Below are 27,030 nucleotides of genomic sequence, written 5' to 3'. Positions count from 1 at the left end.
TTAGTGTCCATGCTTCAAGACAAGTTTATGTGTCCGTACAGACAAACACAAAGGATTGAAGTTGCCTTCAATGTTTACAGTAATCTTCAGTACTCTTGATTTTCTATGACGGGTCAAAATAAAGAAAACGTAAATTCGACAGCTTCGGTAGACCTGAACTCTTTTAATATAAGAAGCCCATTGATTTATGATAAAAATCTTGTGGTCACATACTGCACATTTTAACCAACTTCGCTATGAATCCTATGCTGAGCTCTGTACGAAGTAATTCTTTGTTTCATTTTATTTTTTATTCAGATTTTTTTTATACTCTATTAATTTTCGATTGGATTATATTCCTGTTAAATTGTCTACCTTATGCTCATTTGCTATTAAAATGTGAACCAGTTCATTTTGGATGCAAGTATATGTAGCGTGTGTGTGTGTGTGTGTGAGTGTGTGTGTGTGTGTGTGTGTGTGTGTGGACTGTTGATCATTATACTCACCTCACAAAGAGAGGGTCAGTGTTCGATCCACTGCCGAGGAGGAGGAAAATTTGAAATTAGATTATGAATTATAATTTTCATTGATCTAAGAGATATCTTATGAGTTAAATGATGTTGAAAAAGTGGTCGATGATTATATTTTGTCAAGAATCTATAGTTAATTAGAGTCTACAAGTAATACTTTGTCGCAAGTTCTCGGAATAAGATTAAACCAGTTTAATTCAAAGCGTCGAGACCATTTTCATTACTGTCAGAGAGAACTCGTTACAGTCTGCCGCAAATGTACATAATATGAAAAACAATTTTAAATGCACTACTTAGATTGGGTACCTTTTGTAGTCTTAGCATTTTTGCAGCACAGGAAATAAACTCAACGAAAAATAAAAAGAAAATGACAGAAAGCTTATCCATATTCGTTTCCATCACAGGCCACGTTCAAGTCGAGCGTCACATTGTTCACAATGCGGCCGTTAGGTTACTTAGGGAGGAAAATTCGCTCATGTCAAAAGAATGCACGAAAGTCGTCCGTCTTCTCTGGAAATACAACACCAACATTACTGACCACAACAAAGAGAAAATGGTGAGTCACGCAACGTTTGGCTGCGTTACATTTATGTCTTTTGTCTTTGCAACATGTTTGACCAGGTAATTTCATTTCTGATATATATATATATATATATATATATATATATATATATATATATATATATATATATATATACACACACAATATATATAGTTTACGTGTGAAATTAAAGTCCCTGACCTTGAGTTACCATATATTTTAGAAGAAAAAGTTTAGTGTTGATCACTGGCAAATTTACCAACGGCCAGGCCAGTAATAGTGTGAACAGAAGCAGCCTGCGTGGTTCTTTGTGCTAATTGTCCTTCGATAGACCATTATTATTAGAAGCTCTGTGACTGATGGTGCTATAATGATCATATTCATCACGATTTAACAGGTTGAGGCCCAGATAAAATATGCTGCCGTTCAAAAGGACTCGTGGAACAGAATCCAAAAGTGGACGAGCGTACGAAGGATATTGGGAGATGAATACTTAGAGAGGCAGTTTCAGGAAATGTCTGTGCTTGGGGAGACGGCTTTACCAGAAGAGGAGCTCAAAGAGGTAAGGGGTTTTTTTCTAATTTTTTTTTTTTTATACTTTCGAAATAGGCTGATTAAATAGGGTTGCTCTTGTATGATGCTCCTTTCAGTATTTTTTGGTGTCAGAGAGAACTTACACAATTTATCTCCCTCCATTCGTGTGTGTGTGTGTGTGTGTATATATATATATATATATATATATATATATATATATATATATATATATATATATATATATATATATATATTATATTTATATTATTTTATATTATATTATATATATATACATACAATATATATAATATATATATATATATATATATACATATATATATATATATATATATATATATATATATATATATATATGAGAAATAGATGAAGAGAGAACGAATGAACTAAATTATATGATCTAGGCTACGTTGGAACTTTTCCTCCTTATAGAAAGTTTGCAGATGGAAACACGTTCAGCTTTCATCTCTCTTTGCAGTACACCAGAATCACAACAGAAATGTCTACCATCTACAGTACTGCCAAGGTGTGCAGCTACCACGACCCCAGAAAATGCGATCTAACTCTTTCGGAAGGTAATTTTTTTCAGTTGGCAACACTAATTTAGATGGTAAAAAAATCCATGAATTCTTTAACCCATAAATGTTGTTGTTTATTTGAAGGACATTGCTGCTCTGGGAAGCTCCATTGCCTCAAGACAGTAGTGCAGCATTAAAGCATAGGAGTCTCTAATGTGTATATATATATATATATATATATATATATATATATATATATATATATATATATATATATATATATATATATATATATATATATATATATATATATATATATATATATATATATATATATTCATGTTCACAGACAAGGGTTCCCTCCAGAGGAGAAACAGTGCAATGGTCATGGCCACATTCATACTTTAATGGCCGATTGTAAGATACATATGTATATATATATATATATATATATATATATATAGAGAGAGAGAGAGAGAGAGAGAGAGAGAGAGAGAGAGAGAGAGAGAAGCGTAAACAGAGTCATACGAATTAATATGAACGCACGGATGACGGATAAGAAAAATCAAACACACTAAAAATCTTAATAAAAACATTGATGTATAAGACCCTCTTTCAATTTGCCACCCCAGACTTGTCAGAAATACTCAAGACCAGCCGCGACAACGAAGAACTAAAGTACATCTGGATGACCTGGCGAGACCACTCGGGAAAACTGGTCAGACAGCATTACCGTGAGTTCGTTCCCATGGCGAATAAAGCTGCCAAGTTGAATGGTAAGAATTTCGTGTGCCCCTGATTTTTCATGGCCGATGTCAGACATCTGCCTGAAAATATGAGATGAAAATTAAAAACAAAACTTTGGAAACGCTATGTTTTAAGAGCCTTGCGCCTCAAATAAAAAACCGTAGTTAATTACCACCTCTTAAATGAATAGACTCAAGTACAGTATTTTCGCATTCATATATTATTTAACTCATGTACGTCCATTGCAGGTTTTGAAAACCAAGGTGACATGGATCTCTCGTCTTACGAGACAGAAGGTTTCCGTCAGGAAATAGCAACGGTTTGGGAACAACTGAGGCCATTTTACGAACAGCTCCACGCTTACGTCAGGAGAAAGCTAAGAGAGGTAATGGTGGCCTCATGGCTACTTCCAGCCATGAATTCAGAGATAAAATTTTAATTTTTTGTTTTTTTTTCTGGTATGGTGTTTTATTGTCTTTTACAGCATAAATGTTAGGAAGAAAATATTAATTTTTGTGGTCCTATCTGAGAAAATGTATGGGGTCTAGGCATGAAAATTAGGAAGAAAATTTTATTTTTTTGTGGTCATTCCTGGGAAAATATTGTATTGGGTCTTTACAGCATGGAAATTATGAAGAAAATATTAATTTTGTCGTCCTGTCAGAAAATGTATAGGTTCTAGACATGAAAGTTGTCTTATCTGGGAAAATGCTGTATTTTGGTCTTTAAAGCATGAAAATTAGCAAGAAAAAGTTACTCTTGTAGTTTTCCTTGAAAGATGCTGTATTGATTCTTGCCGCCTGAATATTAGTATGAAAATGTTGATTTTTTGTATATCTTATCTGGGAACTTGTTATCTTTTGTCTGTATTATCACAGTTCATGCAGGACATCTCATTGTCATGAACAAGAGAGAAAATACACTTATAAGAATCTTCCCCAACAGAGTAGTCATGTTTTCCTTGAAAATTCTGATATAGTCAGCAACGTCAAAATCAAAATTTAAACATTTGCAACATACTTTTTTGGTGTTAGAAATCTCTTTCAGAGAGTTTTGTGTTTTCAATTAGATAAGTACGGGGCCACTCACTTAGAGTTTTTTTTTATGTAAAGTAATCCAAAATATTTGGATGATAGGTCAGTCTCGCCGTTCATCTAATTCTGGATTAAAATTAAGGTATTCATTTTATCATTGCCAAAAATATCAATATTATACCTACTATCAAGATCACTTGACGTTATTGTGCAAACTCTGGTCTCAAATAATAAGTAAAATATTAACCCCTAAATTCATTAGCATAATTATTAATTATGTAACCCTTTTTTTTAATCGTCAAAATCATAAATTGTTTCCAAAACAGCACGTTGTTATGAAAACAAGCAAGATTACGAGCCTGGTGGCCTCAGTGTGCTACACAACGCAGGAGTCCCCTTATTCAATAACAGGCTTTTATTCAGGTACAGGCCTTAAACAACATCTCGAGACTGGTAGCGTCTGCTAGCTACAATATGACTATACCACATTCCGCAATTTAGCTGCGAAGCGCCTCTGTAACTTCTCCATTAAGAAATAATTTAGGTCCGTGTCCCTTTGACACTTACAAATGACATAATATGTTGGTTGACATCTCTGATAACTCCATCTGATGATCCGATGATGATCCGTGGCAAAGGTATTTTTGGGCAACATAGACACGTTTTTGTTTTTTATGAACATGTTCCTACTTTATATGGGCGTATTTTAATTTTATATTTTAATTCTGCATCTGTATTATATTTAATTTATCTGCTTGATATAAGATTTTGATCGATATGAACGAGTATCTCTCTAATAATGGGTTTCTGCCGTATATTCTGCTTGAGAGCATCCATGAAATCATTTTTGGCTTGAATAGGGAAGAAAAACAAAATTTCTTAGGTAATGACGAAAGTAATATCTTTTCAGTACAAGAATAGAAAGACAGATATTTAGTAGGTTACAGTAGGGAAGACCTATTCGTGTTGTTTGTGATCATTAAATTCCTCTGTGTATTCCATGCCCAATAGTTTCATTACATGATCCTGTTATTCACAAAGACGCAGAGTGAATTTTTACTGTTGCAGAAATGCCTCTCAACCTTTAAATGCTCTAAAAATCTCATTTTTCTTTATCACAGACTCAACTGAATATAATTCTGTACCGATTACACTGCTAATGAAGAAAGCTCCACTTCCAGAAAGATGTTATTTCAATATTTCAGCGGCATAAATTTTAATTTTCCCCAGGTATACGGAGGGGATGTCGTCACGGAGCGTGGACCGATCCCTGCCCACCTTTTGGGCAACATGTGGGCTCAGCAGTGGAGGGTGTATGACATCGCCGCGCCATACCCCAATAAGGTTTCCCTTGATGTCACGCCGCAGATGGTCAAACAGGTTTGTGGGCGTACGTTGTATTCAACGTGTTTCATACATGAATCCTGCATCTTCTTGATTGCTTTTTTTTTTATCTTTGTTTATTTACCCATTGTGCGCCATTATCTCTCTACGGTTCTCCCGTTTGTCCTTCTGATAGATATGTCTTTATTTTCCGCACTTGCATTCACTGGCATAGTAAGTTTTCATTATTTCATTATTGTTAACTTGTTGGCAGTTAGTAACAAATTATGGCTTGCACCAGGTTATTCCATCCAATCTATTTTTCTTTTAGCGGTACCTCATCTCGGTACAGTTACCCTTGTCCTGATATTAAGGTTCGAAAGTTTAAGACAGGGTGTAGCACTCAGGCTCTGTGCAGCACCCATTGCCTTAGTTTTTCTGACACACCCAAATATATAACATATATATATATATATATATATATATATATATATATATATATATATATATATATATATATATATGCGTGTGTGTGTGTGTGTGTGTATTTGTTTGCCTTCAATTATTTCTTTTTTTTTTCATTGTTTCATTACTTTCTTTCATATGGGCATCCTGAAATCTAGTAGCTTGCCTTAAAAGGCAATGGCCTTTCAAGCTTATGATACGAATATTTATGCATTAGAAAGAAAAATAATACTGATAATAGTAATAATGATAATAAATACTTCAGGGCTACACCCCAAAGATGATGTTCGAACTGTCCGACGACTTCTTCGCCTCCCTCAACCTGACCCGGATGCCGGAGAGTTTCTGGAAACATTCGCTCCTGGAACATCCCGGGGACAGGGAGGTCAACTGCCACCCTTCTGCCTTCGACTTCTGCAACGGGAAAGACTTCAGGTGTGACCTCTCTCTCTCTCTCTCTCTCTCTCTCACTGTGAAATATGGATGCATGGTAATCGTTAAGAAGATGATTTCATATTATTAGATATTAACACGAGTATAGTATTTTTCTTTTAAATCAATTCTCTTGAACCGAGTATAAACAAACAGTGTTTGTTGAGGTATTTTCTTTTATTGATTTTATTAAAAATAGATAAATCAATAAGCAAATTCATTTTAAATTAAGTTTAATATATAATTATTTAACTCATTAAGATTACAGAAAATGACACGATATATGAACAAGTGAAAGGATGTAAATAAATAGATAAAGGAATAGAATACTCCATAAGAAAATAATCAAAGTCCTGTTGCAGAGTCAAGCAGTGTACAAAAGTGAACATGGTTGACCTCATCACCGCCCACCACGAAATGGGTCACATACAGTACTATCTCCAGTACAAGCATTTGCCCTACGCCTTCAGGAAAGGCGGTAATCCAGGTAAGAATTTGGTTTTCATCTTACTCTCTCTCTCTCTCTCTCTCTCTCTCTCTCTCTTTGATGGGACACGGTTGGAGGCGAAGTTGCGAGAGAGGATTCCAATAGAGATGGAAGCTGGCCTCCCTAGTGACCTTTACTACTGTGACGTCAGCTTGCGTCAGTAAGCTAAATCATTCTCGCGACACACATTACATAATACATTTAATCACAATGAAGGCTAACGTTAAGGATAACAAGACAAAATTGTGATTCTTAATATCGGAATGACATTCACATAACAGCTCCCTCCTCAAAAGAAAAGCTATTTAGAGAATTAAAGACCGCTCATAAGTGACAGACAGGCCTTTGTACTGATACACAGCGTACTTGAGACCGAACATATGCACAGGATCAGCGCTAGAGCCCTATCCTCCTTAGGGGAGTAGTGCCGTTAGTGCACCTCATGCGGTGCACTGTAGGCATTACTTAAGGTTCTTTGCAGCGTGCCTTCGGCCCCTAACTGCAACCTCTTTCGTTCCTTTTACTGTACCTCCTTTCATATCCTCTTTCTTCCATCTTACTTTCCACCTTCTCCTAACAATTGATTCATAGTGCAACTGTAAGGTTTTCCGCCTATTACACCTTTCAGGCCTTTCACTGTCAATTTCCGTTTCAGCGCTGAATGGCCTCGGAGGTCCCAGTGCTTGGCCTTTGGTCTAAATTCTATATTCGATTCTTCAGAGCCCTGTCTCCACCCAAGCTAGGACCAGGAAGAACCAGACAGTGGTTACTGATGCTCCACCGGTAAGGTCGTGTTGCGAGTGAAATCTACCAAATATGACCAAGGCTTAAACTAGGGAAGCTACCAGAACCCTAATAATTGTTGCTGTCCAAAAGATTTTAAGAAGATAATCGAGTTTGTCAGAAATCCCAAAAAGAAGTAAAATGAAATTATTTATTTATTTTTGGCAAATGGCTTTAAGATCTCAACCAATACCAGAAATCAACACTCAGGAGCTTTCAGCAAACCTTCGGAACCTGATGCGAGCATCAATGAGACACTGATTCTGGAAAAGTTAATACAGCGGGTAAGCGATGGTGAAGTGTCTTCGAATAATTTTCTTAATAGGCTTTTATTTTCTTTGACAAAAATATAACGTTTTATGGGGAACTATATCCATTCAGGAATATGATTCGAACACAAATATTTCATTAATAATATAAGCCTAATAGCTAATTTATTCATTGCTTTCGGCGATTTTTATACGTTCTTTTGAGTTCAACAAAGAGGTTCCTCACTCCTGAGATAGGCAGGTCAGGAGAGATTTAATGAGAGAGAGAGAGAGAGTAGGGGATGGGGCAGGGCGTTTGGTTGTGGGAGTCTGCCCACGCAAGGTGTCCAGCACACTTGTACTTTGTGACAAGTTCTTTTACGTAATACTCACTGTCCTCATTATTTTGGTCCTGAGTGTATCCTGGATAAATATATATATATATATATATATATATATATATATATATATATATATATATATATGTGTATGTATATATATATATATATATATATATATATATATATATAATTTCAGGATCCAGTTTAACAAATTAGTATTCTTAAATCTACAAAAGATCCTCGGAAGGACAGTGCATTTGCCTTCTAAGGATTCAAGGGTACATATACATACATACATACATATATATATATATATATATATATATATATATATATATATATATATATATATATATATATATATATATATATATATATATATCTATATACTGTATATATATGTGTGGGGGTATGTGTATTTACATTAGGCTTTATTAATTCAAATAATGACAACACATTTCCAGCATTCTCTGCCTAAGACGAAAACATTCCACAACCATCGTACCCCCCTCAGGTTTCCACGAGGCCTTGGGAGACACTTTAGCGCTGAGCGTCTCGACTCCGAAGCATCTCGAAAAGATTGGTCTCCTGGAGAAAGTGGAGGAAGACTACGAGGTCGACATCAACTTCCTCCTTCAGATGGCTCTCAGCAAGATTGCTTTCCTGCCCTTCGCCTACGCCATGGACTCCTGGAGATGGAGCCTCTTTGACGGTTCTACTCCAGAAAAGGACTGGAACTGCGCTTGGTGGGATCTAAGGTAACCATAGATATGTCTTCTTGCTGGTATTCTGTAGTGTTGAAAGGTGACGCCGTTTTAATCCTTTTCAAGAAGATTAAAGATTGCTTGTATTATTTTAGGAATATACAAATTTAGCATTAAGGAAAACTTTGAATGCTACCTCAATTGTAACCTTTTTTGATCCGTGGAAATTTTACTGAAAGAAAATGAGTTACATTATTCAGTTTTCTGATACCAGATAAGTTACACAATACAGTATACTTAATTTAATCAGCCCCAATATGCATGTACTTGTGCTGGTCTTGTACATTATTCATGTACAATACCTATTGATTTGGCTGACTTTTGTTAAAGAAGCATTTCCAGCAGTTCTAACTTTTTATGAAACATTCTAATAGATAGAATTATGTAGCATTACTTGATATTACACCAAGGTAACAACTGGAAATATATAGGGAAGGAATATTATGCTGAGACTTGTTATAAAAATCTGTCTCAGTTTTTCTTAATTGCTGTAAAGCCCATTTATTCCTTTGTATATCTTATTAACAACCATTTTCTCGAATTCATTCCGTGATAATTTATCTTTGTCACATTCAGTAACAATAAACCTCCCTAACCAATTTCAGTTTGTTATTTACCTCTCGTTTCGTTTAACCTTTCGTTTCTCTATTTATTAACATTATTGTAAATTCAATCCGTTTCAGGTACGAGTTGCAAGGAATCAAACCTCCTGTTCTCAGGACAGAGGACGACTTCGACCCAGGAGCGAAATTCCACGTAGCTGAAAACCGGCCGTACATTGGGTAGGTTCTCCATTTTTTTATATTTGTAAGTAGTCATCTCCTGAATTAATTGAGTATAAGAAAAAAAGAAGTGTGAGGTAATATTTTTCTTATTCTTTTATTTATTTTTTCAAGAAATCTTCTCTTGAATAAGTCATGGAGTTATGTTCTTCCATTACACCGTAGGGTATTAAGAAAAGAAGTTATATGCTCAGTAACCTTTTGAAACAGATAATTGCTGTTCAGATTCTTGGTCCGTTTTAGGACCAGTTAATGTCTTGCCAATGTCTTCATTGTTGATTTGAAGCAGTGAAGATTTCGAATCATTTAGAACTGCCTTTCATAATCATGTATTTGCTATTCACGTCCTCACAAATTACAGCAGCCTTTTTAATTACTGACAGCTTCATCTTACCTTATCTTTTCCAAATGTCCCAGTTGTCTTCTGAAATAGACGATTTATTTAAGCCTTGTATGTGTTGGTGTAAGTGGAAGATTACTTACTTCATAATCCAGCAGCAGATATGAAGAATGTACCAGTGGATAAGGGGGAAGGGTAAGAACTGACTCATCTAAAAGTATACTGTTTAGTTTCCAGTGTCAGTGGGTTACAATGAATCCCAAAAAGCAACAGTGTATCTTCTGTGATAAGAAAAGCTTTCTCTCGGTCGCAGAAATGGTGAAACTTTTCACTAAGTAACAAGCATGGCTCTGGAATGTGACATAAAAACTAAAGAGAATGATGAAGAAATTTGTTTTCCTGTTTGGTGTTCGAAAGGTCTGTCATTCAGTAATAAGTAGGACTTTACAATAATCAAGAAAAATTCTAAATTACAACAGATCAGTATGATTAAAAAAGTGTTTTGTTTAGTCTCCCCTCTGTGCTAATGAAAGTTGTAGACATACGCACTTATGTAGCAATACCACAACTCTCTCTCTCTCTCTCTCTCTCTCTCTCTCTCTCTCTCTCTCTCTCTCTCTCTCTCTCTCTCGAGAAAATCCACAGCATTCCAGTTCTTCTTCCAAAAGTAAATATCTTCATTCAATCCATCACCACGTATTAGAAACCTCCTCAGGAGTGTTTCATAACGCTTCTAATGTTCCATTATTTACATTTTCAAATTACTTTTATTTTCACAGATATTTCGTGAGCTTCATCATACAGTTCCAGTTCCACAAAGCTCTGTGCCTGAAAGCAGGAGAGTATGACCCGCTAGATACAAACAAACCGTTGCACAAGTGTGATATCTATCAATCAACAGAGGCTGGCAATGTTCTTGGGTGAGTTAAAAAATCCACTAACAAAAGCACTATAATTCTCTTTCACATCAGCTGGGTATTGAAGATTCTCTTAATATCCCATTTACATGTGTTATCTGTATTTTGCTTAACTAATCTTCTCTGCAACCTTTACAGGGATATGCTCCAGCTGGGATCTTCCAGACACTGGAAGGAGGCCATGAGCGTCTTGACTGGAGAAGAAGGGAAAATGGACGCTTCTGTCATCAGAGAATATTTTAAGCCTCTGGAGGACTGGCTCAGGGAAGATAATCTTAAACACGGAGAATTTATTGGATGGCGACCAGGTAAGAGACAACTTAAGAGGGACTGATTTTTTGTTATGTCAGTTGGATTAAAGTCAAGTATTTGTTTACCGCGTTCAGATTTCAGCAGCAATTTCAGTTATCTGGAAGTGGCTTGAATTTACCTTTTTTCTTTTTACTTGTGGCAAATCAAACTTTAGCGTTTCAAAAAAATATGAATGCAATATTGTTAAACATTAGATTTAAAAAAGGACCATAAATCAGACATCATGGAATATCACAATATCTTTTTCCCTCTCTCACCATATCATTTACTCTACAACTTCACCGTTTAAAATAATCTAACAATTTTTCATTGATTTTTCATCCACAGACGGACAGTACTGCGTCTACAAAGCGCCGTCAAATTCTCAATAATTTCCAGACAATTAAGCATTTACTTCATGGCTAATGCGCTTTTGATTCCTGTCTAATGCAGACCTATTTATTATATATTTATGAGCTTGTCTCTTACTTCTAGGACATAGATGTTTTAGTTAACTTATTTCCAGGAGAACACATGGAAACTTTATCACTTTTATCACTCCTTGACCCAGGTAATTATACAAGTAAGATATATATATAAATATATATATAACATATATATATATATATGTATGTATGTATGTATGTATGTATGTATGTATTTAGTAACGCAGAATGGAATGAGGAAATAAGATCAAATAAATTAATTGATTTAAGTTGCTCCTATACTCCCAGCATTTATCATTAGTGATTGATGTTTATTACTCTAAAGAAGTCTTTAACAATAAAATTATGACCAACAGTGGAACACAATCAAGTAAAATGACCCGAATGGTCATTAAGCCACTAATTAAAATACACAGAAAATTTGAAAACAAATAAATAACAAGAAAAGAATTCTAAAATAAACTAGAATGCAAATGGAGCAAAACAAGGTCCTTCTAAAAGAAAGGTTGTCCATGTCTTCCTCCAAAGTGAGAGAAACAAAAACATACTTCAGTTTTTTTTCTTCACAAGGGGAAAAATTTGCAGTTCGTTTTGAACAATTTACGTTCGCTTCCAGATTCTTTCCTGACATTTTTCTTCCCCGTTGATATCGTTTTGCTTCGGTTGTTATCGGTATAACACTTGGCAATACAGATGAGATAACACATAGAATTGATATTCCACAAAATACTAAGCCAGTCTATATAAAGGCCTATAGAGTGGCACACTCCCTGGGGATTATGTAAAAGACAAATTCAGAAAATGGAAAAGGGAAGAATAATATAACCATCAAAATCTCCGTGGTCTTCTCCACTTTTGTTAGTTCCAAAGAAAGACAAAACTTACCGAGTAGTGGTAGATTTCAGAAGGTTGAACAAGATGTCAGAAACGATCCTTATCCAGTGCCGTCCATGAGGTATCTTATCACATCCACTGGAACCAAAGAAATACCTTACCACAATAGATCTGTTACAATAATTTTTACAAATCCCTTTGGACGAAGAAAGCAAACCATTAACTGCTTTTTCCACTAGCAATGGAAGATATCAATATGTAAGAATGCCTTTTGGTCTAAAGTCAAGCCCAGTATAATCTGTGAGATTAGTGGATAAAATTCTGAGCGATTTACTAGGCAAAGATGTACATTGTTATACTGATGATTTGATCATGGCCACAGATTCCACTGAAGACCATATAAAACGAGTTAGAGAAGTCCTAAAGAGACTGAGGATAGTAAATCTACAGTTAAAATGAAAGAAATTCACTTTCCTTAGAAGGAAAATAGCCTATCTGGGACACACATTAAGTGAAAAGGGCGTGGAAGTAAACGACTAGATTAAGTCAATTAGAGTATCCTACACCTCGACGCAGAAAAGATGTGAAATCTTTCTTGGGTTTAGCAGGTTTTTACCGGAAGTTTATAAAGAATTTTCCAACCATATCTGCTCCATTAACTGAGGTGTTAAAGGAACACATATCATTCGTGTGGACAACCAAGCAACAGAAAGCATTTGAAGTTTTCCAGACTTTAGTAAAGAATTCTTTTTAGCCACAGATGCAAGTTCTATTAGTATAGGAGCATGCTTAATGCAAAGACATGATAATAAATACCATGCTATAGCTTATTACAGTAGAGAAGTAAAAACCACAGAAGCTAACTACTCAGTAACAGACAAAGAGTCTCTAGCCATAATAGATGTTTTAAAGCACTTCAAATATATCATATTTGGTTATAAGATAACTATTTTCACTGGTCATTCCGCTGCAGTAGAAATGCTCAAGAATCCGAACTTTTCAGGACGTAGAGCTCGTTGGGTTACGACGTCCCAAGATTATGGCACAGAATTAAAACATGTTCCAGGGAAGGCAAATAGGGTAGCAGACGCATTGTCAAGGTATATACCACAAGGTGATGGTATAAATATGATCAGTCAAGAAGCAAAGTCAAGTGAACCTACTGTATAAGCAATGTATTCACCATGCACTACACAGAGGAGCTTTCCAAGTCGAATTTCATAAGGGAACAAGAAAGTGATGAATGTTTAATTTAAATCTACAAATTTATGAAAAATTAAAGAAAATTTTATAATCAAGAACGAATAGAATTAAGTAAGAGAACTGGATGTCCCATTGAGGAGATGTACTAATTTGGATGTGCCAAGAACTTGACCCATTTACATCATTTCAAGTCGTGGTCTATAGAAAGCTAGTACCTAAAAGCCTAAGAAGTAAAGTTACTGAATTAATGCATGATGATCCCATAAGAGCTCACCCAGGACGAGATGAGACAGTTACACTAGTAAAAATATCCTTCCATTGGAAAGGATTTACAAAGATGTTAACAGTTATGTGGAAAGTTGCAATAAATGCAACAGTTACAAGGGAAGAACAGGTAAGACAGTACCTCTTGGAAAGTATCCCATTCCACAAACTCCATTTGAAAGAGTAGCCACAGATCTCACCACTAACCTTCACGCCACGAGTAAAGGAATTAGAAATATATTAGTATGTATTGACGCACTCACTAGATATACAGAGCTGATACCAGGGAGCTAAAGAATGTGCAGTTGCTCTCTTTGACAAAATATTTGCAGATGTTCTGCACCACAGCTAATAATATCTGATAATAGCACAGAATTCAATAACTCACTACTTCAAGAAATTTATGATGCATTCAAAGTTGAAAAGGTAGCAATACATCCGTACCATCCAGCTAGTAATTGTTTAGTAATAAGGAATAACAGAAAGGTTCTGGACGCATTGAGGCATACAAAAGGACAACATCCTGAATGGGATGTCAATTTACATTTAGCTCAATTGTCATTAAATGCTAGATATCATACAAGTATATAAGCAACGCCCATAAAAGCTTTAATGGTATATGAGCCAAGACTACCATATGCATGGCTGAATTAGCCAATACAGTCTAATTACTCTGAAGACATTATGAAGATAAGGAATAGGATTTCAAGGTCATCCATAAACAGTTACATAAGAATCTGGAAGAAGCCCAGAAGATGATGGTAGACAAGTATTAAGAAAGACTAAAGCCAGTAGACTATGACATTGGAGACGAAGTCTACGTAAGGAAAAAAGTAAGAAGTGGTATCAAAATAAATTAGCCACCAAATTCACAGGACCATTCAGAATCATAGAAGTTAAGGACACAAAAGTGAAAGTGAAAAATATGAACGAATTAGTACCAAGTATACTGAATCATTAGAAGACACAGGATTTTGGCTAAATAAAGACAAGGTTAAAAGGACTAAAGGAGTTAAAAAAAAACAGAAATTAATAAGGAAATATAAGAGGAAGTTTCAGAAGAAACAACTAGATATGCTCTAAGGAACAGAAAAGTCACAATTTGTTAATGTAATAGAAACAGATCTATCAATATTCCTGTTATTCCCTATATTTAATTTCTTTATTGCTAAGTTTACCTTCATTGGATGATACAGTGATAAACTTTTTTTTTTTTTGCAATTCTTAATTTAATCAGTTCGTTTTGTTGCAAAATTCCGGGGTTAAGTGCACTAACTTCGAATTTACTTTTTCTTTAATTAAGAGGGGAATATTTAGGAAACAAAGAAGGTAAAGTAAAAATTCTGAAATGCAATATTGTCACTTCAGGAGAACTATTCAAAATGAAAGGAAGAATGTTTAAAATAATTATGTATCTGCAAGCTATACACAAATGTAAACTTTGACTGATGTAATTAAAACAGTCGATTAAGGAAGTTTAACTACGGATAAAGGACAAGTGAACTTGATAGACAAATATACTGGAATAATAACTGAGTACAAAGGCATAAAAGATCTTAACAATAACTTAGGAAGGCTGTTTAAGAACATATAACAATAGACAAAACATTAGAACAAAACCCAAAGTTGTTCAATCCAGAGACAGAAACATTGTTAAGGAATGTAATCAAAGACACTTCAAGAAATAGAAGAATTGTAAGTACCAGAACAAACAAGAGTCAAGAAAGGATTACCCATAGCTGCTATTTTTTCATGAAGTTTATCAGTCAGTTTTGAAATTTCCAAACAAATTCAACTATTATCTCTTCAAGGAAGAATCCCCTCAATAGAAGAACAAATGAAGAACATGAACATGGAAATGCTAGACATCAGAGCAAATACAGAGTAACTCCTTACAGAACTGAAGAACGAAGAAGAAATGTCAAGATGTTATGAAGAAAACCAAAAATCGTTTCCAAGACCATGGACTTAATTTTTATTGCAATAACCATAAACATATAAGTAAAAGCAGAAGGCTCATTTCTTTTCAATAGCAACCGGACATATCTCCTGATAGGACTAACCCTCATATTTAACAGACACATTAACTTCCAGATACCATATACCACGTGAGTAATTTACATTGTCCACTGCACTTGCGGACTTGAGGGCTTTCTGGGAAAGTATACTCGAAGTCCCAGCGAGAGGGAAAATGGTTTTTTGTCGTAATAGATTTTTTGTTCGATACGTCTTAGGCTATGCATCCCTTGGCTAGGTAGCCTGAAGACATAGATTGATGTTTTCATGTTTTATAACTTCGTTGATGCGTTTTATATGGATATTGTTGCGAAATGTGTTAGTGTTAACTTTTTTACGATTTGCGTTAAAAACTATTACAATGATAATTATCTTATTCGATATTTTAGAACACTGAGATGAGTTTAGAGGTATTACTGTTATGGAAATTGTGCAAGCAAATTTTCATAACCCGTGCTTAATGAAACAGGCATACAGAAACAACAAAACCCACTCAAATATAATAAAAAAAATAAAGAAAACAATATAATACAGTACAGATAGGCCAATCCCCAAATACTTATTAAATTGTTGTTGAACAATACAAACGTATTAAACAATAAGATATAGAAAATATATGATAAAAAGTGAAAAGTAAAGGTGTTCAATTAAAAAATAGAGTTCAGGTAAAAATGTATAAGCATATTACATATTACTTAATACAAGTCTTGGAAGTTTGAATGCCCATGTATGTGGTACTAAAGAGAAAAAAATTATGACTAATAAATTTAAGATTAAAACTGAATATTATACTATCCGGTAAAGCTGCAAGCTGCAGAGAAATGACTAAGGCGGAAGCCTGTTTGACCTGTTTGGGTTAAGAGATTTAGGCCAGGGGAACAAGCACCTTGTTCTGCCTGGAAGGCTATTGCGGCGTGAGATGGGATCTTCCCTAGAGTGACCCCCGCAGGTTTTAACCGGTATGTATCCACCTTTGCGGTGTGTTTAGTACAGTCCCGTTGGGGATTACCGTAGACATAAACAAAAGACTGTAAATATCATAAAAATAATGACCCCCAAGAAATATTAATCCTAGATAACGACCCCGGAAAACCACCCTCTGGGGGGTCACTACCTAGGATACATCCGTGAGATGATATACAAATGCGTCTGTGTAGGGACGGTAGTGACGTCATTGTACTTCACGTGGTGCACCGTAGGCATTACTATGGTGTGTCTGCACTGTCCCTTCGGCCCCTACCTGCACCACTTTTATTATCCTTTTACTTTACCTCCATTCCCGCTCTCTTTCTTCACCCTTGCTGCGCAAGCTCTCTAACTATTACTCCTTAGCTCAGGTGAGGAGTTTTCGCCCAGTACTCCATCTCCTTTGTCTTTGTCTTGATGTCCAGCCTCTCCAACTCCCACTTTTCACTGTCTTAAGGCTGAATGGCTGAAAGTGCCTTAACTAGCTGGGTATGAATGAGAGGGTGCCCTGCTAGGCAGTTCGAATGAAAAGGTAAGTGGTAGAGAGTAAAAGAGTGTATTTCGCTAGGGGTCATGTGAAATGTGGATATATTTAAAATAAAAAAAAAAGGACTTAGTTAATGGAATTCATGCTTTCCAAGAAGGTATAATCATAAGGAGAATTTGGTGAGAGACAATGGGGTGAATAATACTTTGCAAAATTCTTTTTTAGTTTATTTTCCATGAGAGAATTCATTAACAATGCAAAAACCGTAGTTTTCTTTAAAGAGGAAAAGCCGAGTTGTGACTGATAACATCTTTACGTAAAGCAAATTTTCTAAAAAAAAAAAATTATGAATTCTGATAAAAGAATATGGAATTGGCTATATAGTTTTATTTATTTTATTTTACTTATTTATTTATTTGTGCATTTACTCATTATTCCTTTTGGTTTCTTTATATACGCAGATTGTGGAAGTATACCTGTAAAATCAAGTGTTAAGAATCGACATATAGTTTGCTGTTGCAAAGTAAAAATACACAAAAAAATTAGGTAAGAGTCTTAAAGGTCACTGCCATCTAAGTAAGCCAAGCACTCAAGAGGCAGTGTGCGTTCAAGGGGTTTCCTAACATGGAAAGTTTTAGGATGGTGAGCCGTTATACAGTAGGGCGAGGTGCGAGAAGTAATGAAATCGAGTGTTAGGCAGATCTAAGACTGGTTTTCATACAGGGAAAGAGGTATTAAAACAAAGGAACTGAAACAGCAGGAATAGGATTGCTCTCTTATTACTGTATTTATTATTACACTTCTGCTTAGCGAAGGAACATTTTCTGAGTAATATAAAGCAGGAATCACGCATCGTCAAAGTTGTCTGCCAAGTGGAAAGTCACTGGCCGAGAATCTACCGTTAAGCATTTCCAAACCAGTCTTGACTTCCCCGTGGTGAGGCGTACTCCTCCTGAGGTGTCCCGGAGAAAAAGAGGTCCTGGAGAACTCATTCAGCAGACTTCCATCGCCAAGGGAAGAAGAAGAAGAAAATCATGGCGGTGATCGCTATTTTGGCACTTACTGTCGTCTGCTTTCCAGGGAATCTCGCTCAGACGTCAGAAAAAAGTAAGACAATATGGTACATGATCGTTCCGTAATTCCTCCGTTGTTTGAACACTTCCCGAAAATGCATTTGAACGCGGCCCCATCAGCATCAGTGAGACTTGTGCCTCCTCTACACAACACGCCGAAACCTCTACGTCCCTACCAAAGTAACTGTTTTCTCCTAAATTACGAAATAATGGCATATTTCCGATTTAACAGAGGTTCATTAAGATTTAGCCGTGCGCGGTGCAAACTTACCGGCCATGACGCTCTCGAAAGTTTTACTTAAAACACTTTAAAAGTGGACGAGTGACGCCATCTTCATAATTGCAGTCACTTGTGTAAACAAACTGCCCATTTTCTGTGTTAAATCTGCAAAAAATTTGTACCCATAGGCGCTGATACCGTTTCCTTTACATCAATGGTAAACCCTGGCTTCCTTCGGGCCGTAGACGGGGAACTCTAGCGAATTTTCAGGACGCCAGTGCGCTAGGTAATGTTTAAATAATTAGGTAGCTAAACACCAGAATAAGGTTATAAATTGAGTAAACGTGTTGCGTGTTCATTGTAATTTATTTGAAAATACTCTTTATTACGATGTAGCTATTTTTCGCGTTTTCCTATCGCTTTTTTCATTTATTAATATGATATTACATACAGTGTGATATGTATATCACATACATAGTGTAAGTTTTGTCAAATATAATGGTGTTTTAAGTAATAATTTTGGATTTAAAACCTTTATTTCAGTCCTGTATTTTGACGTCATGGCATCTTGACTCTCGTACCAATTCAAGATGAATTGTCATACTCAACTTTCTTGCAATTTTTGCCAAAACGATAACATTCATATGTACACATTACACGTCTCAGAAGTATGTAGAGTAATATGGACTTAAATCAATGAAAAGTCATGACAACAAAATAGTACATTTTTATCATGAACAACTCACTAATGCGTCGTCCGCTCTCGGATGTTTGTGGCAGCCAGATGTACAACAAAGTTGGGAAATTGTTCCCGCCACAGTTTCGCCACTTTGATGGAGTAAGTGCTGTAAACAAACATGCTCACGTATTATAAGTGGTATTTTGAGTGAATTAAGAACAAGATGTGTATAATTACAATCAAATAAGCACTGTGGAGCTTCAGCTGTGATGCCAGTAAGGATAAAACCACGGATTACAAGTAAAAATGCATTTTAGTTCAACCACATAACAGACGGGAATTCCATGCCTCATACTTTCACTAGTATAGGCAACAGAATGTTTTATTGTGCTGATTACAACTAAAATCTTGAGTAATATCGATAAACCTTACATATATACCCAATTAGTGTTCAGTACACGGGCAAATGAGCGCCGGGAAGGAAGTGTCCAAGCGCCATTCATGGTGTATCAGCATTTGGGTGGTCGCCATATTGGATTCAAAATTTCCTTGAACGCTTATTTTACGAAGACTTCGCATGCTTATTTTAGTTCGTATGGCAGTCTCCTGCAGCTCATTTTGTTAATGAAACTTCAGTCTTTTGAAAGGTTTTCTTAAAGGTTTAATTTTTTTGTTGTTTCACCAATTAAATATCGAGTAAAAAGTGAAAATTCTGCCACCGATGTGTGTCATGTCCGATCATTTACCTATCATACCTTCCATCTTATATTAGATTATTGGTCGGTTTGTGATATGACACTTTTCTCGGCATTAGTCCTACAAGGTTACTGACCCCGACGTTGCTTGTGGATGAGTGGAAATAAGAGCTTCCCGTTTTGCAACTACTTGGAGGATAGGCTATACAGTATATATGTTTTTAGACACCTCCGTCTGAAGTGTGTTCGTTCGTTTTAAAAGTTTATTCATTGCTCAGTTTGCATTGCCTAAGATTTCCTAACTTTACCTCTTTGTTTTGAAAATATTTGCAAGTTGTTTACAATTTGTCGGCCACCCTTTTATTAAAAAGAAACATCCGCTCTTCAACAGTAACTTATAGCAATTATTTCGAACTTGTCTCTCCATTTTAACAGATTCTGTTGCTTGCCAGTAATCACTTTTTTTGCTAAGCAAATCGTAGCAACTAGGCATCGCTAACAGTTCAAAGCAAGAACGAGTGACTTATATGTTGTGTTTTATTTTGTATCAGGCCTTGCGAGTTTTCATGTGAAGTAGAAGAAACCGTTATTTTGTTGCTTCAAAATAGAATAATGTTAACTTTGTTGGCAGGCTTTTGTTATAGAGGAATTCGTATAGGCTCTGGTTGGGCCGGTGGGTGGGATTCTCTCATCCTGTGTAGAGGTGCAGGAATAAGAACTAGACCCATACTTTTTTACATAGTGGCTATATATCCTCATAATTTATTAGTCTTGGGCGTATTCTTTTTTACTGAAAATTATAAATAAACATCTATTTTAGCTAACTTCAATTCGATATTGCAGAAAGAATTAATGAGTTTGTCCTCACTAATGATTACTCGAGGTCCAAGAGGAAATATTCATTAGGTAGGCCTATGTGGGTGATGATTGTATCTTAATTCTACATGGGATCAGTTGGCTACAACAGAATTAAGCACCTTACGAAGTGCATGTGATAAAATTAGGTCTCTGCACGCATTTATTCGGTTTAAATATTTCACTCTGTGAGTGTGCATCGCAAATTTGGCTTCTGAAATAGTTCAAGTATACAATAGTTCAACTAGGCCTATGCAATCATATTCACATACAAAATTGATTCATCCTTGGGTCAGAAGCCAACGTGTGATTTTTTTCGTGAACCACTCATAATAGAAATGGATTTTACTGGAAAAATAAATTATTTTCCATGCTTTAAGACAACTTTTATGCGTCCGTATAGGCAAGCATAAAGGATTGACGTTGCCATCAATGTTTACTATAATTTTCGATACTCTTTATTTTCTATGAAGTGTCTAAATAAAGAAAACGTACATTCCGAAACCCTTCAGATAAAAGGAAAAACTTGAACTTTTTAATATAAGAGGTCACGTGATTTATGATGAAAACACTTGAAAAGGTATTGCTTGCCACAGATATTTGCAAGGAAAATTGAGTGCGAGTACAATTCTGGTATCATATTTTAACCACTTCGCTATTAATTCTATGCAATGCTCTGTACGGAGTAATTTTTTTCAGATTTTTTTTATCCTCTTAATTTTTGATTAGATTATATTTCTGTCAAAGTTTCTACCTTAAGCTCATTTGCTATTAAAATATGAACCAGTTAATTTTGGATACAAGTATATGTATTTGTGTGGGTGTGTAGGCCTATATGTGTATGTGTGTGGACTAGTGGTAATGATACTCACCTCACAAAAGAGAGGGTCAGTAGGAGCAGGGAAAATTTAATTTTGATTACGAATTATAATTTTTGTCGATCTAAAAGATGTCTTATGAGTTAAAGGTTGTTGGAAAAAAAAGAAGTATGTTTAGCACGTAAGTCGATAAAGCTTAATTGTTATATTTTGTCAAGAATCTATAATTAATACTTTGTCGCAAGTTCTCTGAATAAGATTAAACCAATTTAATGCAAAGTGTCCGGTTTATTTTCATTACGGTTAGAGTGAAGTCATTGCAGTCTACTATATTCAGGGCCGGTGCTAGGAACTGCTGGTCCCAATTAGAAAAGTATAGAAATTAAGACGATTTTTTATCTCTAATATAAAAATGATTTTCCAGTGAAAATTTTCTGTTAATATAATATGGCTAATAGTGTGTGGAATAATGCTTCCTCATTCTTCATTTCATGTTTTCGGTAGAGGCTTATTCATCTTAGAATACAGAAGAGGCTTCAAACGATAACTCTAGCGCGGGGCCCAATTTGATCAGACTGGTCAAATAGGTTTAAAACCGGCCCTGTACACTTAATGAATATCAAATTTAAATGCACAACTTAGATTGGGTACTTTTTGTTTGTAGTCTTAGCATCTTTGCAGCAAATAAACAACAAAAAATAAACAGAAAATGACAAAAAGCTTATCCACACATGTTTCCATCACAGGCCACGTTCAAGTCGAGCGTCAAATAGTTCACAATGCGGCCGTTAGGTTCCTCAAGTATGAAAATTCTCTCCTATCAAAAGAATGCACGAAAGTCATCCATCCTCTCTGGGAATACGACACCAACATTACTGACTACAACAGAGAGAAAATGGTAAGTCACGCAATTTTTGGCTAGCGTTTTTTGTGATATATTTATCCAGGAAATGTCATTTCTGAAATGTATATATATATATATATATATATATATATATATATATATATATATATATATATATATATATATATATATATTGTAAATATGTGTATTTGTGTGAAATTAAAGTCCCTAAAATTTGGGTTATCTTAAATTTCAGCAGAAAAAACTTTAGTGTTGATCACTTGCAAATTTACAGGCGATCTGGGCTTTAATAGTGAGAACAGAAGTACGTGGATCTTTTGTGTTAATTTTCCTTCGATAGGCCATTCATTATTATCAGAATCTCTGTGATTAATGGTGCTATAATGATCATATTCATCACGATTTAACAGCTAGATGCCCAGATAAAATTCGCTGCCGTTCACAAGGAATCGTGGAGCAGAGTCCAGAAGTGGACGAGCGTACGAAAGATATTGGGAGATGAATACTTAGAGAGGCAGTTTCAGGAAATGTCTGTACTTGGCGTGACGGCTTTGCCCGACGAGGAGCTCAAAGAGGTAGGCCTAAGGATTTTTTCCTAAATTTGTTTATAATTTCAAAACTGGCTGATTAAATTAGGTTGCTTTTTTATGGTGTTCATTCCAGCACTTAATAATAACTGAAAATGACAGATATTAGTGTCTAATCCACAGTTTTCGAGGTCGTTGCGATGAATAGAGACACACCCAATGCCCTTTAAGTCTAAGTTCAGCCCCTATAGGAATGGGGGGGTGGTGAGAGGTGGTGAAATATAAAATGTCAAAAATTCTAGACAAAGTAACTGAAGCAACTATCTTAACAGGAAAGGGAGAGAGTGAGAGAGAGAGAGAGTAGAGGGGTAGTGGGAGGGGGGAGAGAGAGAGAGACCTTACCTTACCTTACAGACCTTACAGTTCGTTCGGGTTGCCCCTGGTCCCTCAGTGTGAGGCACCTTTGATGTCTACCAGAGAGAGAGAGAGAGACTTTCCATTCAGAGTTCCCAGGCAGCGCAAGGTTGGTCAGTTAGTATACACACACACACACACACACACACACACACACACATATATATATATATATATATATATATATATATATATATATATATATATATATATAAAGAAATAAAGAGAGAGAGAGCGAATGAATTAAATTATATAATCTAGACTACGTAGGAACTTTTCCTCATTATAGAAAGTTTGCAGATGGAAACTCCTTCAGCACTCTTTTCTCTTTTTACAGTACACCAGAGTGACAGCAGAAATGTCTACCATCTACAATACTGCCAAGGTGTGCAGCTACCACGACCCAAGCAAATGCGATTTAACACTTTCGAAAGGTAATTTTTTCAGTTGGCAATACTATTCTAGATTGTCAGAAACCCATGAATTCTTTAAACCATAAATGTTGTTGTTTATTTGAAGGATATTGCTGCTCTGGGAAGCGCCATTGCCTCAAGACAGTAGGAGTCCTATATATATATATATATATATATATATATATATATATATATATATATATATATATATATATATATATATATATATATATATATATATATATATATATATATATATATATATATATATATATATATATATATATATATTCGTGTTCACAAGCAAGGGTTGCATCCAGAGGAAAAACAATGCAATGGTCATGGCCATATTCATGCATTAATATCCGGTTCCAATATATATATAGGCCTATTCATGCATTAATATATCCAATATATATATATATATATATATATATATATATATATATATATATATATATATATATAGACAGAGAGAGAGAGAGAGAGAGAGAGACAGACAGACAGACAGACAGACAGACAGACAGACAGACAGACAGACAGACAGACAGACAGACAGACAGACAGAGTAAAGAGTAAACAGAGTCATACGAATGAATGAACGCACAGATGACTGACAGATAAGAAAATCAAACATACCAAAAACCTTAATAAAAACAATGGCATATAAGACTCTCTTTTAAATTTCTACTCCAGACTTGTCAGAAATCCTCAAGACCAGCCGTGACAACGAAGAACTAAAGTACATTTGGAAGACCTGGCGGGACAACTCGGGAAAACTGGTCAGGCCCCATTACCGTGAGTTCATTCCCATGGCGAATAAAGCTGCTAAGTTGAATGGTAAGAATTTCGTGTGTCCCTGGTTTTTCGTTGCCGCCGCCTGGAAATATGAAACAAAAAAATGCTGGAAATGTTATGTTTTAAGTGCTTTGTAGTGTACCACAAACAAAAAAACTATCGTTAAATACCACCACTTCAGTGAACAGAAACTAATACACTAGTTATCTGTATAAACATATGTTTTAATACATGCACGTCCTTTGCAGGTTTTGAAAACCAGGGTGACATGGAGCTCTCGTCTTACGAGACAGAAGGTTTTCGTCAGGAGATAGCAACAGTTTGGGAACAGCTCAAGCCATTTTACCAACAGCTTCACGCTTACGTCAGGAGAAAGCTAAGAGAGGTAATGGTGGGTCTGTGACCACTTGCAAGCATGAAATTTAAGAGAAAATTTTAATTGTTGTGGTTTTTTGTACTGTGTCTTTACAACATGAAAATTAAGAAGAAAATGTTAATTTTTGCCGTTTTATCTGGGAAAATGTTGTGTAGGGTCTACCCATGAAAAATTAGGTAGAAAATGTTAATTTTTTATCGTTCCTGGAGCAATGTTGTATTGGGTCTTTACAGCGTGAAAATTAGGAAAAAAATATTCATTTTTGCGGTCCTATCTGAGAAATTGTGTGGGGTCTAGGCATGAAAATTATGAAGAAAATTTTAATTTTCAATGGGAAAATATTCTATAGGGTCTTGACAGCATGAAAATTAGGAATGAATGTTAATTTTTATGGTCTTATCTGGGAAAATGTTGTATAGGGTACTTACAGCATGAAAATTAATTTGAAAGTACTATTTTTTGTGGTCTTACCTGGCAAAATGTTGTATTGGGCCTTTACACATGAGGATTAGGAAGAAAATGTTAATTCTTGCAGTCTTATCTAGGAAGATGTTGCGCAGGGTCTTTGCAGCATGAACCTTAAGAAGAAAATATTAATTTTTTGCAGTCTCACCTAGGAAAATGTTGAATTTGGTCTTTACAGCATGAGGTCTTTACAGCATGAGGTCTTTACAGCATGAGGTCTTTACAGCATGGGGATTAGAAAGAAAAAGTTTGCCTTTTGTAGTTTTACCTGGGAGTTGCTGTACTAGGCCCTTGCAGCATGAATAGTAGGATGAAAATGCTATTTTTTTTATATCTTATCAGGGAAAATGTGTTTTGTCTTTATCATCACAGTTCATGAAGGATATCGACATTGTCATGAACAAGTAGGAGGCTTATGCATTTTCAAGAATTTTCCCCAACAGAATAGTCTTGTCTTTCTTGAAAATTCTGATATATTCAGTAACGTCAAAATCAAGGTTTAAACACTTGTAACAGATTTTTTTTTATTTTTTTATACACACAATTTATGAAATTTCCCTAAAAGTTTATTTCAAAGAATTTTGCGAGTACAACTAAAAAAAGTTTGTTTCGTTTCGACGTGAAATTTTTCAAAATATTTTGGATGACAGGTCAGTTGCGTCGTTCATTTAATTCTGAATCAAAATGAAGGCTGTTGATACTATTTGTACAGAGAATATCGCAATTATACCTACCATCACGATCACTCCCCGTTACTATGCAAACTCAGGTCTCAAATAATAAGTAAAATGTTAACCCCTAAACTCGTTACCGTAATTATCAATTAATGCCACTTTTGAGACTAATGTCTCTATTCGTTGTTTTCTAATATCGTCGTAATCATAAAAGCGCTTCCAAAACAACACGTTGTTATGAAAACAAGCAAGAATACGAGTCTGGTAGCCTCAGTGTGCTACACAACGTAGGCGTCCCCTTATTCAATAACAGGCCTTAAACAACAGATCGAGACGAGTAGCGTCTGCTAGCTACAATATGACCACCCGCATTCCACAATTCAACTGCGAAGCGCCTCTGTAACTTCTCCATTAAAAAATACTTTAGGTCCGTGTCCCTTTGACACTTACAAATGACATAATATGTTGGTTGACATCTCTGATAACTCCATCGGGCACTGACAGAAAGATGATGATACGTGGCACGGGAAAGGTATTTTTTGGCAACGGTGACATGTATTGGTTTTTATGAACATGGTCTTGCTCTATATGAGCTTATTTTAAACTCTATATTGATTCTGCATCTGTTTTTTATATTCACGTTATCTGCTTTACATATGATTTTGATCTGTATAAACGAGTATCTCTCTAATGATAGGTTTTTATTCTACAGTGTATTTTGCTTGAATACGTTCGTGAAACGACATTTTTAACTTGAAAAAAGAAAGAAAAGCCACATGCTCCAAGAAAATACTATTTAGTGCAGGAAGAGAAAAACAAATATTTAGCAGGTAACAATAGAGCAGTCACATTTGTAAGGTTTCTGGCC

The 27,030-nt window shown here is 35.4% G+C and overlaps 1 protein-coding gene across 1 annotated transcript in view; it reads left to right on the top strand.

The window, feature by feature from the left end:
• Positions 1-27,030, top strand: part of LOC136848909 (uncharacterized) — a 96,885-nt gene that overhangs the window by 54,488 nt on the left and 15,367 nt on the right. The window contains exons 31-50 of the mRNA XM_067121732.1: positions 914-1,065; positions 1,448-1,612; positions 2,081-2,177; positions 2,753-2,896; positions 3,116-3,252; positions 5,132-5,281; positions 5,955-6,124; positions 6,484-6,608; positions 8,495-8,738; positions 9,428-9,526; positions 10,646-10,786; positions 10,922-11,091; positions 11,423-11,450; positions 15,916-15,929; positions 18,248-18,397; positions 22,377-22,528; positions 22,906-23,070; positions 23,774-23,870; positions 24,546-24,689; positions 24,896-25,032. Coding sequence (XP_066977833.1) covers positions 914-1,065; positions 1,448-1,612; positions 2,081-2,177; positions 2,753-2,896; positions 3,116-3,252; positions 5,132-5,281; positions 5,955-6,124; positions 6,484-6,608; positions 8,495-8,738; positions 9,428-9,526; positions 10,646-10,786; positions 10,922-11,091; positions 11,423-11,450; positions 15,916-15,929; positions 18,248-18,397; positions 22,377-22,528; positions 22,906-23,070; positions 23,774-23,870; positions 24,546-24,689; positions 24,896-25,032 — 2,681 coding nt within the window. The remainder of the gene's footprint in view (positions 1-913; positions 1,066-1,447; positions 1,613-2,080; positions 2,178-2,752; positions 2,897-3,115; positions 3,253-5,131; positions 5,282-5,954; positions 6,125-6,483; positions 6,609-8,494; positions 8,739-9,427; positions 9,527-10,645; positions 10,787-10,921; positions 11,092-11,422; positions 11,451-15,915; positions 15,930-18,247; positions 18,398-22,376; positions 22,529-22,905; positions 23,071-23,773; positions 23,871-24,545; positions 24,690-24,895; positions 25,033-27,030) is intronic.

Source organism: Macrobrachium rosenbergii, chromosome 20 (genome assembly GCF_040412425.1).
Source record: "Macrobrachium rosenbergii isolate ZJJX-2024 chromosome 20, ASM4041242v1, whole genome shotgun sequence".
Taxonomy (NCBI): Eukaryota; Metazoa; Arthropoda; class Malacostraca; order Decapoda; family Palaemonidae; genus Macrobrachium; species Macrobrachium rosenbergii.
Note: the sequence above shows the minus strand (reverse complement) of the source record. Positions and strands in the feature narration are given on the sequence as shown.